At 43.5% G+C, this 18,139-nt stretch overlaps 1 protein-coding gene across 1 annotated transcript in view; it reads right to left on the bottom strand.

Moving 5' to 3' along the window:
• Positions 1 to 2,508: 2,508 nt before the first annotated feature.
• The window catches only part of LOC103592025 (chromosome unknown open reading frame, human CXorf38), a 15,998-nt gene continuing 367 nt past the window's right edge, over positions 2,509 to 18,139 (bottom strand). Inside the window, 7 exon segments of the mRNA XM_008574612.1 lie at positions 2,509 to 2,643; positions 3,349 to 3,511; positions 10,223 to 10,402; positions 10,718 to 10,867; positions 12,729 to 12,848; positions 17,714 to 17,848; positions 18,028 to 18,126. Coding sequence (XP_008572834.1) covers positions 3,350 to 3,511; positions 10,223 to 10,402; positions 10,718 to 10,867; positions 12,729 to 12,848; positions 17,714 to 17,848; positions 18,028 to 18,126 — 846 coding nt within the window. The 3' untranslated portion in view covers positions 2,509 to 2,643; position 3,349.

Here is an 18,139-nt window from a genome sequence, read left to right as displayed (position 1 = left end):
TTTTTTCCCCCCCCCCCCCCAGTTTTTTGTGTAATTGACCTCTCTATCCCAATTCCTTTCACAAAGGTAACACAGCAAAAAAGCTTGGGGAAAAGCACACAACTTTCCAGACCTCTCTTATTTTAAAATACAACATGCTATGCACTGTTAAACATTTTCCTTTTCTATTTAATATGTCTTAGAGATCATTCCATATTACTGTGTTTCGTCCTGCTGAACCTGCCGCTGTGAATTGTCCCAAAAGCAGTAGCAGGGGAGTTCCCGCAAGAGAATGCTCCAAACTGCCCTGAGATGGGGCCGGTTGAGATTCCAAAGAAAGAAGCACTAAACGCCAGGGTGATCAGTCCAAAGCATTTATTAGGGGAACTTACGTACAGAGTGGACTGCATAGTCCTTATGATGGACAGTGAGAGAAAAGGGATGTTATACTGAGGTATGTCTGCAGTGAGGGGGTCATGGTATGGAGTTTACATAAGGGTTTAAGGGATTCAGCTCAGGGCTTGGGCCATATCTTTCAGTATTGTGGTCAACAACCTAGAAACCTGTCTCAGTACCTGGGAATGTTCAAAGACCTGGTTTTGTTTCAAGCCTGCTGGGAGGAACCTGTAGCTGGCTGGGTCACAGAGGGGTCAAGGCTCTCTGTGATTTTCCATCTGGACACAGAAAGAAAGCGGGGGATCTGGGGAACCCCACATACTGCATTGCAGCATTACCTCATTCTTTCCAACAGTTGCATAATACTCTGTAGTATGGATGTGCTATACTTTATTTAACCAGTCCTCCCTCTATTGATAGCTGGTTAACAATGCTGCTGTGCACATCCTTTTGTGCACATCCCTGTGCTCGTCTATAGTTCTGTTGAAGAGGTGCCCACAGGCTGATGTCTCTGTATATGCTACATTTGCTTTGAAACCCTCCCTGGGCATGTCTTCCTTTCTCTGCTTCAATGTAATTAAATGATGCCAGTATAAAGTTTTCTGAACAATATATTTAATTTATTTGAGTAGACAAAGAAATCCAATAAGATGACAACTCGTATACCATCACCCATACCTTACAAATCCTATATTTGCATCTATTTCAGTGTCTGGCACATGGGTGACACTTGAAACTAACTAGACACAGGTATAAAATACAAGTGTTCATAATCCAAAGTTCCTAAAGTTAGAAATCAGGTCTTAAATTGGTTAATGAATCAAGATTTCATCTGATCCCAAGTTTTGTATCTCATATCTAGAAGCTAGGAAATATTTCATTAAGTTTCTTCGTTGGGGAGAGTTGCAAGATGAATGAAAATTCTTCTTACTGTACTATTAAAGTCTTCTCAAGGAACTCCATGAAATGAAGTGAGAAAGAAAATGTAAGGCTAAAGACCAAACAGTAACTGGAAAGATTAAAGCAGAAAGTTATAAGCACATTTGCATTTACAGAATTCTAGTAAATGCACTTTAATGTAGAAATGTATACCAAATATACCCCCACCCCCTGCCCATTCTTTGCAGATTACATCCTTGGTGGGCAGCCGAATAGGCACAGGAGCACATCTTCACTCCAGGGAGAGGGGAATGTGGCAATCCTGTCCCTGAAGGTTCAGAAGTGACATGACCCAGTCAAGTACCACTGGGCCTTGGAAATGAGCAGATGTAGGGGAAGGTGAAAGTGAGGCTGACTCCACACACCACTGCATACGACGGGGTAGGAAACAAACAGGATAGTCAGGAGTGGATGATTTCTTGGGTAAAAGGAATAGAGGAAGTATGAATGAATTTGTGAATTTGTTGAAAGAAAATGAAGCCTTTGAATTTCCACATGAATGTTGAAATGTCATTCTTTAATTTCATAACAAAGGATCAGGCTTAGTTAATCATATAACTAACATTTATGCCTATAAATACTCCCAGGCTAACAGATGACTCTTCAGTCAAACAAATATTCATTGAAGGCCAGGCCCTGTGCTTGGCACTGGGGATATAACTGAACACAAACAGCTGTGATTGCCACGGGAGTTCACTTTTCATAAGCGTACCATAAACAAGCCACCAATTGCAGAGCTTTCCCCCTGACACCCTGCTTGGGATGCTAGCCTGCCCCCAATCCCCAACCCCCAACCCCACTGCCTCAGTAACCTGGTAGTAACAGTTCTGTACTAATTGAACATGGCTAGAAAATTGCCTTTCACAACAATTTTTCTTCTTGTTTTCTTTCAAACAGAAAGGATTTCTATCTTAACATTTACATTCCAGCCAACCTCTGGGCACCCTCGTGAGTGAGACTTTCCGGCAGCAGGTGAGGGGGAATGGGCAGAGCACTCCGCAGGAGCCCTCGGCACAGGCCTGGCCAAACACCAGCCTTTACTAAGTTAAGCAGCTATAGTTTAGGACCAGACAAGAACCCCACCTTTTAAATAGCAAAAAATCCCTGGATGCTAGCAACTATGCTAATAAAAATTTTTTTTTAAAAAGATTATACAATCCCAAGTTTGTGAATGTAAAAAAAAAAAAAAAAAAAAAAACCCCAAAGAGTTAAAGGAAAGTCCCAGGAAAAAGACAACAAAAATTCATTTTGGTTTGCAAACAGTAGTCTGGTAACTTTGGGAGCCATGCTGACTTTCACAGAACATGCCTGATTTTTGTTGAAGGCAACCTAAAATGAAAGAGAATGTTTTAATTTTCTTCATTTGAGGGAGGGGAGGGAAAGTGAAATACTGAAGACAGACACTTGTTTTAACAGTTTTTTTTTTTTTTTTTTTTTTGTCTTTTGTCTTTTTCCGTGTCCGGCAACGGATCGCAACCCTCAGTGTTGCCCCCGTACTGGACCGGGGACCGGCAACGGGATCGCAACCCTCGGTGTTGCTCCTGCGCCTCGCTCAGCCAGTGAGCGGGAACCGGTCTGTATGTGGGATCCGAACCCTCGGGCGGGAGCGCCGCCGCGCTTCCCAAGCGGCGCACTATCCAGTGCGCCACCGGGCCGGCCCTTTAACAGTTTTCCTTATGGAACTAACCAATTGCTATTAATGCCACTATAAGAGCTGGGCATCACTGGCATTTTAAGGCAGAAATGCTTTTTGATTATGTTATAAAGCTGGTTTGCTTAAGACTAGACCAGTGACTTCAGGTGTATTTGGCTACAGAAAGCTGCCAGGGAGTTGATGTTCAATTACTCCGCAGATGTGAGAACCATTAACTAGAGAAAGAGCACAAAGCTCAGTGTCCTTTCCTTGAAATAATAAGGACATAAGGAAACCTTAGATTAGACTGTTGTGTATTCATTATGGCCTCACATAAGAGAACAGACATAAAAGAGATGAGGCTATTCTGTCTTTACTTAACATCATATGCCTAAACTCACCTCAGGCCCTCCTTTCAGGTGTCTGTCTCCCAGGTTCCTTTGAATCCGGTTTTTGAAGCTGTAGATGGAGGCTGTCTAGCTTCTGCATATCTTCTGTAAGACTGTTTCTAAGATCCTCATTGTTTCTCAGAAATTCTTTCACCGCTTCCAGTCGATTTGAGAGCTACAAGAGGAAACCATACAATGGACAGCTTAGATAATTGTATAGCAGGTTTGTAATTCAAATGAAAAACTTACTAATTCCAAGATTGGTTCCTGCTCATGTGTCCACCAAGAGACAGAAATCTTGGCTACAGGCATCTGTCCACAGACAGGTTAAGGTTTGAAAAACAAAAGTAAACCCTTTAAAACAGAGCATCCTCCACTCAAACACAACACAATCCAGGATAGCTGGTTCTGGGACCACACAATGGGGTGTTTGCTTGTCTCCTCAAATTTTTTTGCTTTAAAACTTGTATGAAAGGGCTTCATTTTATATACACACACAAAAGCATATACATACATACATACGTATATGTATATATATAAAAATAAAGACCTTTTATTTTGAATTTTGTACCTATACATCTATTACTATTAAATATGAGGCAACCTTGTTCTCCTGAGTGCTCTCCTGACCCGCCCTGATGCCCAGCTGTGTCCTGCCCTGATGCCCAGCTGTGTCCTGCCCTGCTGTAACGGCTAAATGACCCGGAACTTTTCCCACCTAAATGGAAGTTATAACCATATAAGGTCACCCCTTTACCCCAATGTAAAAAACCGGAAGTATTACAATATAAAAGAGGCAGCCCTGCTGCATTTGGGGCTCAGCCTTTGTGACACAGGTCCACTGAGCAGGTGCCGGCATCAATAAACTCTGTTTCCGGGCAGAGCCCGTGGCGCACTCGGGAGAGTGCGCAGCAGCGCTCCCGCCGCGGGTTCAGATCCTATATAGGGATGGCCGGTGTGCTCACAGCACTCACTGGCTGAGCGGTGCGGCCGGTCTCAAAAAGGACCAAAAAAAACCCAAAAAAACTATTTCCTGCTATAAGCCTCAGTGTCCTGCCTCTCCTTGAGAGTTCACTGTAACACACTGTAACAAATATACATATACAAACACATATATGGATAATACTTATAAACATATATACTCATATGTATGCATGTGGATATATATATAATAGTAATAAATGTATAGGCACAAAATTCAAAATCAGTACAAGGATACAAGTTAAAAAGTCTCTCTTCTTCTAAATCCTGTCACCAGTCACCCAGCTCCTCTCCCTAGAGATGACTATAATGAACAATTTCTTGTGTTTCTTCCAAAAGCATTGTACGCATTTACGTGAGTACATGTGTACATACGTTTTAAAAAATGCAAATGGCTGCATACCAGACACTGTTCTCCAACTGATCTCTTCTATATGAGATTATAAAGAATGGCCTCATTATTTTTTTAATAGCTGAGTAGTATTCCAATTATGAATGCTTCATATTTTAACGTATTATCTTGAACCTTCTGCTAAGACAAATAATCCTGCAGTAAATAACCTGGTACATGTGTTATTTTGCATAAATGAGAAATCTATTTGTAGGATCTGTTTTTAGAAGTGGAATGCCATTTTAATTGATTGAGTTTTGTTTTAATTTTTATAGATTTTGCCAAAACTGCCAACTGTAGAGGTTGTGCCAATTTAAACTCCCACCAGTAATGTACTTCTCGACAGTGAAGCTGATAAAAGTACTCACAGAATAGTACTGTGGAAGTGTTTTTACTGGTCTTATCACAGAATACCCTCACTGGTCACTGCGCTTGTTACAAAGATGAGAGTTTTGGGGTGTGGTGAATGTTTTTACATGGGGGACCTGCAACTCCAAACTAAGTCAAGATAATCTAAATGTAATGAAGAAAAGTGATGGAAAACTTCCACTCCTAGCGGAGTCAGAGTTCTAAACATTAGAGAGCATGCATAACTGACTCGGAGGAAGTAGGTCTTGGGTGGAACCTTCACAAGCACTCAGGTCATTGTGATGAAATAGCCAGATGCTGGGTGAGGGCCTCCAGGGATGGAAGGGAGAAGGAAGACTGGCTAAGTCTGAGGCCAGGGTGAATAGGGAGCAGGGAGGGACAGGGAGGAGCTGAAGATGACAGAGGACTTCAGATTGGTTAGACTGGGGATGTGCCCTTCAGGTGGAGCTGTTTATTACATGACTGGAAACCAGCCTAGAGTTCCTGCAAGACACCTGGGCTTTGAATAATAAGTCTGGAAACCACAAAAATGTGAAATGGAGATCACACCAATGACATTATTCATAGCCTGTGTTAATAACTGTGGGAATTGCACCATTAGCTCTTATTGACTGTGCCTGGTACCCTAGACACACCTAGGGTCTTCTCACGCCTCCCGTCAGATGCTCGGGACCTGTGACTGCGCTGGCCAGGTCTGTGCACCACACACACGCCCCCAGATGGACTCCTTGCCCTCAGTGGGATCCTCTTTTCCCCTGTTCAGAGACCTTTGCACTTGATAACCTCAGAGCTGTGAACTTTGTGTTGTCACCTCCTGACCCTCTCTGCAGACCCTCTGAACTGGTTTGCTCTGTTCCACTTTGTTTCTTTCCCTTTGCTCAAGGCTTCATGTGGAAACCCCTGCTCCTCTTCCACCATCTGCTACAGTTCCCTTTTCCATTGCAAATCACCTTTCTCATTTTTTCCAATAGGAGTGCCTTATAACTGACATTTCTTGGAACTTCACTTTTCCACTTTGTGAAAAGCAATAAATGTATTTGCTCTTGAAATGTACTTAAGAAGTGTCCATGGCTGGGGAGATCATTTTAGCATGGGGAGAGCAGGGGCAGAGTCAAAAGGAGGCTTTCTTTTCTAGTTATTAAGAATGGGGAAGGTTTGTGTGCATTTATATGTAAAGGGAGAAGAGGAAGTAGAGAAGGAAAAACTAAAAGTACTAGAAAAATGATGGAATACAGTCAGACAGACTTGGACACTGAAGCCCAGCTTTGTCACTTAACTAGCTGTGTGACTTTGGGCAGGACATCTGACCTCTCCAAGCTTACTTCTATGTTTGCAAATTAAGGATGATGATGCTACCACCACTGAGGAGTCTGGTGAGGATTAGAAATAATCTACTAAAAGCGCTTAGCATTGTGTCTGAAACACTCCTTCCTTCTTATATCCATTTAATAAATGTTTAATTTATTGAGTCAGTCTACTGTGTGCCAGTCTACTGTTCTTGGCAAAAGATGCTTAGCAATTCTTCCAGTCACTTAAGCCAAACTCTTGGCCTTGTCTTTGACCTTCCTCTTTCCCATGCCACATCCGCCCGCCTTCTCACTACCTTTACACTTCCACCCTGCTCCGAACCACCAGCATCTCTTACTTGGATAACTGCAGCAGCCTCCTACCAGGTCTCCTTGCTTCTACCTCTTCCCCTGCCCTCCACCACTCCAGGGCATCCTCGACACTGCAGTGAAGAGCCTTTTGTCATTTCTGCTTGGAATTTTGCTAGACTCCCATCTCAGGAGGAACAGCCTAGGCCCTTCCAATGGCTCACAAAGACCCATATGATCTGCTTCCTCCCCTTTCACTTCTCTGACCTCCTCACCCACTCTCCTCTCCCTCCCTCCACTCCAGCAGCTGCTCAACTTGCTACTCCCTCACCCAAATGCTCTTCCTCCAGATATGCGCATGGCTGATCCTCCCTTCCTTCAAAGTATTGCTAAGTCTCGCCTTCTCAATGAGCCCACCCTGACCACCCTATTGCAACCTGACACTTGTCCTCACTCTGCCACTCCTGATCCCCCATACTCTGTTCTACACTGTATTTCTCCTTCTTCTACCGCTCCACATCATTTACTCATTATGTTTACTGTTTATTGTCTGCCTCCCCCATGGGGATCTTTGTTTTGTTCACTGACACATACGAAGCTTCTAGAACCTGGCACATAGTAGGTGCTCAATAAATATTTCTGGACTATAACAAATGAAGAGTTGTTTTCTATCCTTTCCCCAATGGCCTTGAGTATACTCTGTCACTGCCCCTTCTCCCTGAGCTTCCCCATGGATCTCTGTGAGGGTGGCTCCCTCACCAGGGTTTAAGAAACAATGATAAAGTGTGTGCAAATCCCTTACATGTTTTTACCCATTTATTGTGCTCAATGTTCTCTAGCTGAATTTGTAAACTCCCAGATCATAACAGAGCACTGAGGGCTGGCCAGACTATGTGAGGAGCACTTGGGTGAAAGCCGAATTCTGGGGCAGGTGGGCCCATAACGGGCCTGAGAAGCCGCTGCTCCCATTCAGCTCCAAAGCAGAAAGCATCTCACAGTCACAGCTATACATGCACAGTGTATTTTACTGTGAGCCCCTTTTAATAATGTATACATATGCCATTATGGTTGGTCACTAACAGAAAAGGATGACGATGCTCAGCTCTCCATGATGCATTTTTCTCAACTTGGCTTTCCAACCGAACCTTTACTGTTTTGACTGTTTTAGAAAAAGGTTTTATTAAACATTCACCAAAAAAAGTCCTGTGGTCATAATACAATCAATGTATTTCTTGATTCCTGGATGTATGTCTTTTCATATTCTAGTATCTCAAATGAGAAGGCACCTTAACATTGATAGCATCTTACAATAAACGGTATTTTTTTTCTTTCTTAGGAGTAACTGAAATAATGCTGTGTCTTACAATTGATGGCATTTTAGATTCACCAAAGTCTGGTCTTACCAATACTCTGACTTCGGAGACTAACTCTAAAGAACATGGGCAATCATATGTGGTACTGAGCTTTCAGAAGGGGTCAAATTCCACACACGTGGAAAGCCAACCTTCAACTTCTTAGAGACAACATGTTAATCAATCTTAACTTACATTTTGATCAGTTGAAATATTAAGAGAGGGGCTGGCCGGTTAGTTCAGTTGGTTAGAGCACAGACTTATAATACCAAGGTCATGGGTTTGGATCCCTGTACCAGCCAGCCACCAAAAAAGAAAAAAAAAAAAAAAATTGACATATTAAGAGAAATGTCATGGTCTGCTAAACAGAAAGAATGAAAAATGAGAATTTACCATCTCTACCTAGAGACTTTGTGACCCAGAGGACAAGCCAATTAACCCCAATTTCCTCTCTGTAAAACAGAGATAATAGGGGTTTGAAATTTACAGCCACCTCCTCAGTGATACAAGAGCCGCAGCATGGCATGTAGAAAGTCACAGGACCAGAAGGGGGAGACCTCCTGGCCAGCCTTCACACCCAGTGCCAGCTCCCTGGGGCCCTTGCCACGTTTGCAGGGAATGTGATAAGATGACTGCCAGCTTCCCTTCCAGCTCTCAACTGACATAGCGTGTTGCTGACGTACTTTGTTCTCTGTTACACAAACAGGAAAAGAACTGCAGTGCCCTCAAGAGAGAAGAGAGAGCTACTGACAACACAGGGGCAGTGAGCCTGGGCTCCCGGTTGTCTTCTCTTGCTCTACTCTGCTTCTGAAAGCAGGAGCAGAAAGAAAAAATATAATAAAGCCAGATGAAACATGTGGATTTAGAAAACATAAGATTCAACATTCTTACTCATCATTTAAGATACCTATGGTGTGCCAAGGCAGGCACACCCCAAAACCAGTGGTACCCAGTCCTTGTGCTAAAGGAGCTCACCAAGATGAATAAAGCATCTGGATCAAAGTTAGAACTGTTAATTTAGGCATATTTACCAGTCAGATGCATAGCTTAATGAATGAAATACATGTTTTGTATTAAATAAACACTCCCCCCATGTTTAATGAGGTAACTAGCAAAACTACTTTCGTTGGACAAGGAAGAATGGAGAGGTGAAATGATTAGTCCAATATCTCCTGGTGATCTAGCATTCTAATCTAGTCACTGTTGGAATATTTCTGAACTGTACTAGAATACAAGTCTACTACTGTTAGTTTCTTTTACCTCGCATGGACAAACAACATTCATTCCTCCTGTACTCCCTATGAGAATTTAGATCACCATTAGCCTGCAGGTCCTAAACCAGAAATCTTGATGATCCTGTAATGTCCCCCTCTTCTCCACCCTTTTCCAGCCCTATGCCATGCCCCAAGTAATCAAACTGGCCACTAAAATCCATCAGCTTTGCCCGAGCAATGCCAACAGAATTCACCTCCTCCTCCACAGCTTCTAGTTTCTGTCCTTTTCCTCTTACCCTCACATGATTGCAAGAGCCTTCTGGCTAGTCTCTAGCCACTCATCCAACTTCCATCTGCCACAAGAGTTAACTTTCTAAAAGCTATATCTGATCCTATCACTCTTGTTTAAAAACATCTGCTGGCTCCCTACAGCTTTTTGGGAATAAGGCCCAAACCCCTTGGTGTGGCACAGAAAACCTTTCAAAATATGGTTTCAACCTAGTTTACCATCCTCATGTCTGACCGTACCACCTATGTTCACCTTGTCATTGCCCAGGCCCAAACTATTCTTTCATGCCTTTGCAGGTGCTGTTCCCTCTGCCATGAATATCTTTCTTCCTGTGCCAATTTGCCGAACTCTTCTTTGATCCTGTGAGTCCCTGCTCAACAGCACCTTCTTGTCAAAGCCTTTTCTGGCAATCCTTCTTGACCAGCAGAGAACATCCGGAGCATCTTTTTTTCAGAATTCCGTTGTAGCCCTTACCAAGTTGTTCCACTTCGGGGCACAGATTAGGCACTCAAATTAAGTGAAAATACATGTTAAAAGGTAATATTTTTCTGTACCTAAAGATTATTCACGTCTGGAAATTATTTGACATTAAATCAGAAACATAATTGGCTGTATGTTAAAATGAGCTACTGTTCCTCCTGGCACCTTTCTTCGTTTTGTTTACTCACACAAAGAATATAATACTTTTCCTTTACCTCTTCAGGCAACACGTCTTGTTCTTCTGCTTGAAGATACATTTCTTGAAGTTTTTCCTTCAGTAATGCCATTTCTATTTCATTGACTTGGCTCTCACTCAGGTAAATTCCCACTGGACATTCACACCCATCTCGCTGATCTTCCTCAGGGATGTGAACAGCCCAGTCAGATGTCAACAGCTGTGGATTACCACACAAATATATGAACTGATTTAATGGAAAAGATATTCCATTGGATTATTCCAAGAATTTACAACTGAACATCACTAACTGGATCCATTTTAATAATACACTGTGACTACAGAAAAGCTTCTCAGCCCAGCATAATTCCAGATTTCATATCAGCATTCTTTCCCCTGCTTACATTCTAAAATTTAGTTTAAGTGTAATTCATTCTAAGACTAGTTAAATCTAATTCTTCAAATTCTAAATGAGTGACTGGTTGCTTTTTTTCCCTTAGTCCTTTATGACAAAACTGTTAAATATGATTTTTACCTGTTCTATTCTGGAGTAGGCTGCCACAATCTCTGGGATATTCTTGAATTCATTCAGAAAATTTCGAATCTTCATCTGAAAATTTCGAAGCCAGGAAGAAGATACTGTCATCTCTGAAGAGTGCATGATCTCATTACGACACTTAATTACCTACAGAAACACAAAAAAGATAAAAGCCTTCAAAATCAAACAATGGAGTAAACTGAGATCTTCCGGTTCCAAAGAAAAATCATAGAAAGGCTTTGTTAATTACAAAATCAACAAGTGTGGTCTCTAGATGAGAAGGGCCAGAACTTTCTTGGGATCATGTGCATAATCTGACATGTACTTGTATGGAGGTAGAGGATACTCCAGCCCTCCAGCTCCCAAATCAGATCCATATTTAATTTCATCCTTTCCAGAAGGCATATACTAAGAAGTGAAATCCTGTTGAGTCACAAACTGAAATGACTTCAACAGTCAGGCATGTAACCTGAGTCAAGGTGGTAATGTGTAATAGCAGGGAGAGAAGGAGAGATGGGATTGGCACAAACTGGAGAGTGGATGCCCTATCTAAAGGGGCAGCCTCTACTCAATTCATGACTTGTTGCCATGGAAGCAATATGAGCCCAGTGCTGCCAGATCTTCTGATTTTTCAAGAGAAATTGGAAATTTGGATTTTTTTGTGTGACAACTAATTCAAAGATTTTAAAAAATATCAGGCAGGACAAATAAAACATGACTCTAAGCCAGGTTTTGACCATAAGACTCCAGGAACAAAAAAATGAAACCTGGGCAACAGTGGTTCAGCCTTTTCCTCTTTCCTAAGCCTCTGGAACAGATTTCCAAACAATCCACAAGTTCCTGACTTAAACTGTAGGTACCTGTAGGTGCTGTCAAGGCTTGAAGGGGAAGTTCAACTCCCTGCCACTTGAATAATAAATTAATAGGGGCAAGAAATACAAACTATCCTTAGCCCTTGAAATCTGTGACAGGCTAGATAGTACACATTCCCCCAAATCACTTAACATAAAACAATCTGCCAAAGAGCAAGTATATTGGCTCTGGGTATACCCACAGGCTGAAGCAGAAAATACAAAAATCTTTTAAATATTGTTGGAGCACCAGGGAGTTGAGTCAAGGTAGTTTTCTGATGTGAAAACTATGATGAAAAGAAAATCAACTTTTACCTATATTTTAAGAAAAATGGTGCGGTGTAATCATATGTTGACATTTAATTCACATAAAGTCTTCCACATATTTGGCTCAAAGACACCAAAGGAGTCAACTACTGTGATAGTTCTTTGTCTCTGCTGATGTCATAAAGGATTCTCAATCCTTTCAGCTGCTGGCATGCTGACAAAATATACATGCATTTTCTCTACATATTATAAATAATCTAGGTGCTGCTATATACTCTTTTCAATGACCCTCAGAGTAATAAATGTGGAAAAGTTGTTTCCTGGTGAACCACAGAAAATCCAGATCTCTAAGAGGAAATCTGACAAGCAAAGTGATCTGTTCTGACATTATTATCCATTAGTGTTTACGTTTTCTTCAGTTCTATGTAATGTGGTCTTGCCACTGTTTAGCCAATGAGATTTAGAAGGGCAGGATTCCAATGCTGACATACAACAGACAGAATGATGCACTGTTCTGTATTTTTTTTAAATAAGGAAAATTACTTTGCTTCTGTTTATGGAAAAACGGGGAAGAGAAATTTAGGGTTCATCTTTTTTAGCAGTGAATAGTGCAATAACAAGTCGTCTGGAAACTTTAATTAGGGACAACTAAGGGGTTAGTCTCTTAATTGCATTTGCACTGGAGTTCTTGGGTATCACAGAGGGTGCACATGATATGAGCCCCACTAGCCTGCTTAGTGATACCAACTTTGAACCAGCATCTGTCTCTGGGGAGCTACTATGCTCTGCTTGCATGGCTGGCTTAGCATCACAGAGTGTGTCTCATGGGTGGCCTTCACAGTATGGAACCGACTGACCCAGTCTATGATTTTGAATCTGACCGCTCTTACCTCTGTGATTTTCTTTCGATCAACCACGAAGTGATCACAGGAGTTCATGAGACTTAAAAGAGCAACTGCATCACATTCCTCAGGTCCTCTTTTGTCTGCCTGTCCTCGAGGCATGAAGGCCTGTAGTACAGGGAAGCACGAGGGGCACCTGAGTCTAACTCTAGGTGCTGAAGAGGCAAAGGCTACTTGCCTATTTCCCAAATGATGACTGAACTTCTCTTATGCACTGAGGTTTCAAGTTAGAGCCTCAGGAGTCCAAAATGCAAGTGAGGAAATAGCGTCACAGCTAAGCCTCTGCCAAGGACATAACTAAAGGGCTGTACTATCTCTTTGCTATTAGATACACCTGACATACACCTGTCATGTCTTAATGGCACATAAGCAGAAAGCATGGGTAGAAGACACCCTTTTTCTTCTCCTTACTGAAATGTCAGCGGCTGAGTTATTAAAGAAGATGATTTAAAAATAATATAGTTACTCCAAAGTGGACACTTTCCAAATGACTTGAGAAAGTTCGGTATGGTCACATTAAGAGTCTGAGCTTTGGAATGCGACAGAGCTGGGTTCAAAGGCCAGCTCTGACCCTTGCCAGCTGTGTGACCTTGGGTAAGTTATTTATCCTCAGATTCTTCATCAGTAAATGGGTGATAACTGTCCTCATCTACCTCGAAGGACGTTGTGAGAATTAAATAAGTGAATGAAGGTAAGGCACTAGCACAGCACCGGGCACATGCTAACAAACAGGCCATAAATGTTGGCAATCATGATGTCGATGGCGCAAGGTAAGTTGGACCCACATAGGAGTTACAGATGGAACCCCAGGATTTAAGATACTAGATATACCAGACAGGCCTCATTCTAGCACAATCTTGCCTTTAGTAGGGTTTTATGACACGGACCCCAAAGATAGTGTTATAGCAAGGCTTAGGCATGTTTCTTTCCTGAAATATTTCCAAACTTACATCTGGATGCAACAACTTTACCAGGCTAAGAATTTCAAGGGTACATTTCTGCCGAGGGACTAGAACAGAAGAAATATAAGAAATTACTCACAATAAGAGCTCTAAATAAAAGAGACCTGTTCCACTGAAAACAAACACATTTCAGTAAGCAAACAACTATACTGTATCCTATGTGCTGCTCCTATGTGCTGCTCCAGAAAGGCTAGTAGTAAGTGCTGACGTACCCCAAGAAGAGTCAGGGCTATGTTCCTGATGGTGGTAGAATCATATCCTGAGTCTCACTTAATTAAGAAGAATTTTATGTACACTGAATGGCCCTTAGCAAAAGGTACAGTAGCCAGTACCATCACTATCTTTCTACGTCTTAACAGCCACCAACATGCCAACCTTCTGAAAGAAGTCTATTATGGATGCTACAAAGGTTAACAAAGAAGCTAGCTTATCGTTGGCAAACTAATGCAATGAAGTGAAAAAAAAGAAACTTTGCTTAATTCAGCTGCTGCTCAGAAGACAATGCAAAGGTAGAGGGGCCTTAATTGCCTCCAAACCAGACATAACTCTTTTCCATTATGAGGTAGGTCCTGTCTGGCATTTTCTTATCAATATAAACTGGTCTCTGCCATGTTACAATTTTATTTTAGTAATTACTCCCTTTCTTCAGAACTAGAGCCAACAGGGAGGCTCTGCTGCCTCCATGCAGTGAAAGCAGTTTCTTAAAATTGTATTGCATCCCACCATGTTCCACATGGTAAACACACAGTGGTGAGAAACATACGTTATTGCCTCCCTCTACTGCCTCTTCTTTGGGTGATGAGGCCAGATCATGCTGGGCCCTACTGCTCTGGAAAGGACTGTGGAGTTTATTCTAAGGCTATCAGAAAGCCATCCAAGGGTTTTAGGCAAGGGGAATGCCTGATTCTCACTTGAAGACTGCACATTCTGCTGGTGGGGAACCAACCAGAGGTGCCCAGAGTGGCAGAGGAGGCTGGGGGGGTGGGGCTGAAGTCAAATCCAGGCAAGACAGGGTGAGAGATGTGATGAGGAGATGGAGAGGAGGATTCCAAGAGTATTTTGCAGGTACAAATAAAGGGGTTGGTGAAAGGGAAAGAGATGAAACGAGAATGATTCTAGGAAGTTGGTGGTGGGGAATTGGCATAGGGTGGGGGGTAGAGATAAAAGGCCCACTTCAGAACTAAATAGGAAATACTCAGGAGGTGATAAAGTAGAGGGGTCAAGGAGCATGTGCCTCAGGAGCTCAGAAGAGAAGGCAGGGCTAGGGTCACGGATTTGGGAGCCATGAGCATAAAGCTAGTATTTAACTCCATGGGCCTGGGCAATATGACCAGAGAAGAGGGAGACAGAAGAGGCTCGGCCCTGAGTCCTGAGGAAGGCCAACCAACATTCAGAAGGAGGCTGAGGAGGAAGAGACAGGGAGGGGAGACAGGAGGAAAGACAGTAGAGAAAGATGCCACGAAGCCAGGAGTGTTTCAAGAAGAGCATCCAGTAGTGCTGAATGCCTGTGAGAGGTAAGAAGGATGAGGCTGGAGAACTGAAGGCCACAGATGCTGTGGAGTGGCAGGGGCAAAATTCGGGGCGGAGTGGCACGAAGAGTAAGCGGGAGCTGAAGAAAAGAGAATAAGTATCAAACGCTCTGTTTAAGAAGCTCTGCTGGGTGTACCTATGAGCAGTGGATAGAGAAATGGGGAGATAGCTAGAGGGAATGGATCAAGAGAGGTTTTTCTTTCTTTTTGAATAAATTTTTGGAAAAGAAAATTTAAGTGTTCTTTAAACAGCTTTATTCAGATATAATTCTCATGCTATACAATTCATCCATCTAAAGTGCACAATTCAATGGTTTTTAGTATATTCAAAGAGTAGGGCAACCATCACCAGTCAATTTTAGAAGATGTTTATCACCCCAAAAAGAAATTCCATACCCATTAGCTATCACCCCATGCCCCCAGGCCCCAGCAACCACTAATCTACTTCTGCCTCTATAGATCTGCCTATTCTGGAAATTTCATATAAATGGAATCATATAATATGTGCCTTTTATAACTGACTTCTTTCACTTAGCATCATCTTTTCAAGATTCACCCATGTTGTAACATGTATCAGTACTTCATTCCTTTTTATGACAAAATAGTATTCCATTGTATGGATATACCACAATTTGGTTATCCATTCATCAGCTGATGGACATTTAGGTTGTTTCCACCTTTTGGCTATTGTAAACAGTGCTGCTTTGAACATTTATGTACAAGTTTTTATGTGGACGTATGTTTTGATTTCTCTTGGGTATATACCTAAGAGTGGAATTGCTGGGTCGTATGATAACTGTTTAATCCTTTCTTTTTTAAAAAATTAAATAAATCAATGTGATATTAAAGCTATTTGCATAGTGATGGGAATAAATTGGGGGGCTGGACAACTTAAAGACTCAAAGTCACTGGGCAGAGGGGAGGGGATCCAACACACAGAGAGTGGAGAGACACGGTGATAAGAGGAGAGACACATTTCCTCTTTTGTAGCAGAAGGAAGAAGATGCACATGGAGAAGGGTTGGTGGGTTTGGCAAAAAGATGAGAAAGTACTGTTTGGAGGCATCCATCAATTCCATGAAGCATGAGCAAGGTGGGACTGAGGGTGGAGGAACAGGAGTGGGAGCTTGGCGAGGAGAGGTATGAAGAGTCGTCTGTGGGAACTGAAGCCTATAGAGAGACATGGCTGGACTGCTGGGGCTCAAGATCAAGAATGAAAGCAAAACCAGTCAGCTCCCTTGTGAGACTATTCCCCCGAGCAGAAGCCGAGGATGGTGGCATCAGAGCTGGAGCTGGGCCAGGCAAGTTCAGAGAAGGGAGAAAAAAGGCTGAGATAACTGCAAGAGACTGACTATAATGATGGACTGTGGAATCTGGGCTGGCTGAGGCGACAAAGGCAGGCAGGAGGGCAGAAGCTGCTGGGTATTGAGAAAGCAGTGGAAGCCCAGAAGGAGAAGTAACACAGAGGGTGGGGGTGCTGGAAGAAGTGTGCCAAGGGTGAGCAGGTTGTTAGACACCAAGACTTCCTGTGCCAACAGGGTCCAGGGTGTGCGCATGCAAGTGGGAGGCTAAGGTGGAGTGGATTAGACGATGCTAAAAAAGGGAGCCCAGGAACTGAGAGGACTGGGTTAGACTAGAAGGTCTGCAGGTGACAGCAACGAAGAGAGGAAAGACTGGCATAAGCAGGTGGCACGGGCTTTAAGAGGATTGTGAGAGTGTGAAAGCAACAAGGGAGACCTGACAGTTGAGGGACAGTCATAGTAAAGGGTAGCATTTTGTTTCTTTAATGTTTTTCTCATTTCTAGGTAAAAGTAGAACTTGGCAACTCTATGGCGGCATTGAAATAAAATGGGGAAGAGAGTTTACTGGCCCATGAAAGCCAAAAGTCTGAGGACCACTGATACAGTCCAAGTACCTTATTTTTGAGGTTAGGGAACAGAGGCTAGCCCAATGTCACACCACAGTAGCTGGCCAGGATTCAGGACACCAGTCTCTTTCTATCCGGCTGCTTGCCCCATCCCCACCTGCCCAAAGTTTTGTTCCTTAGCTGGGCACTTAAGGCCCTTTCTATTTCAGTCCTAACTCCCCTTAGCTTACTCTGCCACCCTCATGGGCTCTATAGCCAAGATGAGCTATTCAGTGGGCCTACCGTTAAACACGCCTTACAAATTTCTCTTTTGATACCTGTGCTCATGACGCTCAATCTACATCTTGCCCCTGCATCTCCTTGTTGAAAACTTTCCAAGCAGCGGTCGCAAACTCAAACGCCTCCAGGAAGCAGACAGGCAGAAGGAGGTTTCTACCTCACTAAGCTGGGTGGGTCCACTGTAACAGCCCTGAACCGCCTAAAGACTTCACCCTAGATCAACCAACCAATCTCTCTGCATCTGTTTATGAGGGCTGACTTCCACACAGACCCGAAAGCCGCCCCGGGCACCAGGTGACCCGCCGCCGCCTCCTTCGTCCTGGCCGCAGGTGCTTACCTTGGCCACCTCCCAGGCGTCGACAGGCCAGCGGCCCGGCCGGCAATTCCCCCAGTGCACGTCTCCATTTCTGTGGATGTGATGTCTCAAAATCTCCCGTTTCCACTCTGCGCACACCTGACACTGAGGCTGAAACTACAGGGGGCGGAGGTGAGGAAGGGCTCGGGAGGGAGGGGCGGCGTCTGGGAATCTGAGTCCCGGGCGTCGCGGTCAGCCCCGCCCCGCGGAGGGAGCGGGAAACTCTGCGCTCCGAGACAGGGACGGTATGGGGTGGGGTGGAGGGCGGTGGTCAAAGCCCCGGGCTAAGTGCTCACCTGGCGGGCGCGCGGGCTGCACAGTGAGCCGCCGCTACAGGCGGCGCCGGGGCCCAGCCAGGGGGCTGCGGCGAGCAGGCCGCGGGGGGCCGGGGGACACTTCCCCGCCGGC

The sequence above is a fragment of the Galeopterus variegatus genome, unplaced genomic scaffold, assembly GCF_000696425.1.
Source record: "Galeopterus variegatus unplaced genomic scaffold, G_variegatus-3.0.2 Scaffold1074, whole genome shotgun sequence".
Lineage (NCBI taxonomy): Eukaryota > Metazoa > Chordata > Mammalia > Dermoptera > Cynocephalidae > Galeopterus > Galeopterus variegatus.
Note: the sequence above shows the minus strand (reverse complement) of the source record. Positions and strands in the feature narration are given on the sequence as shown.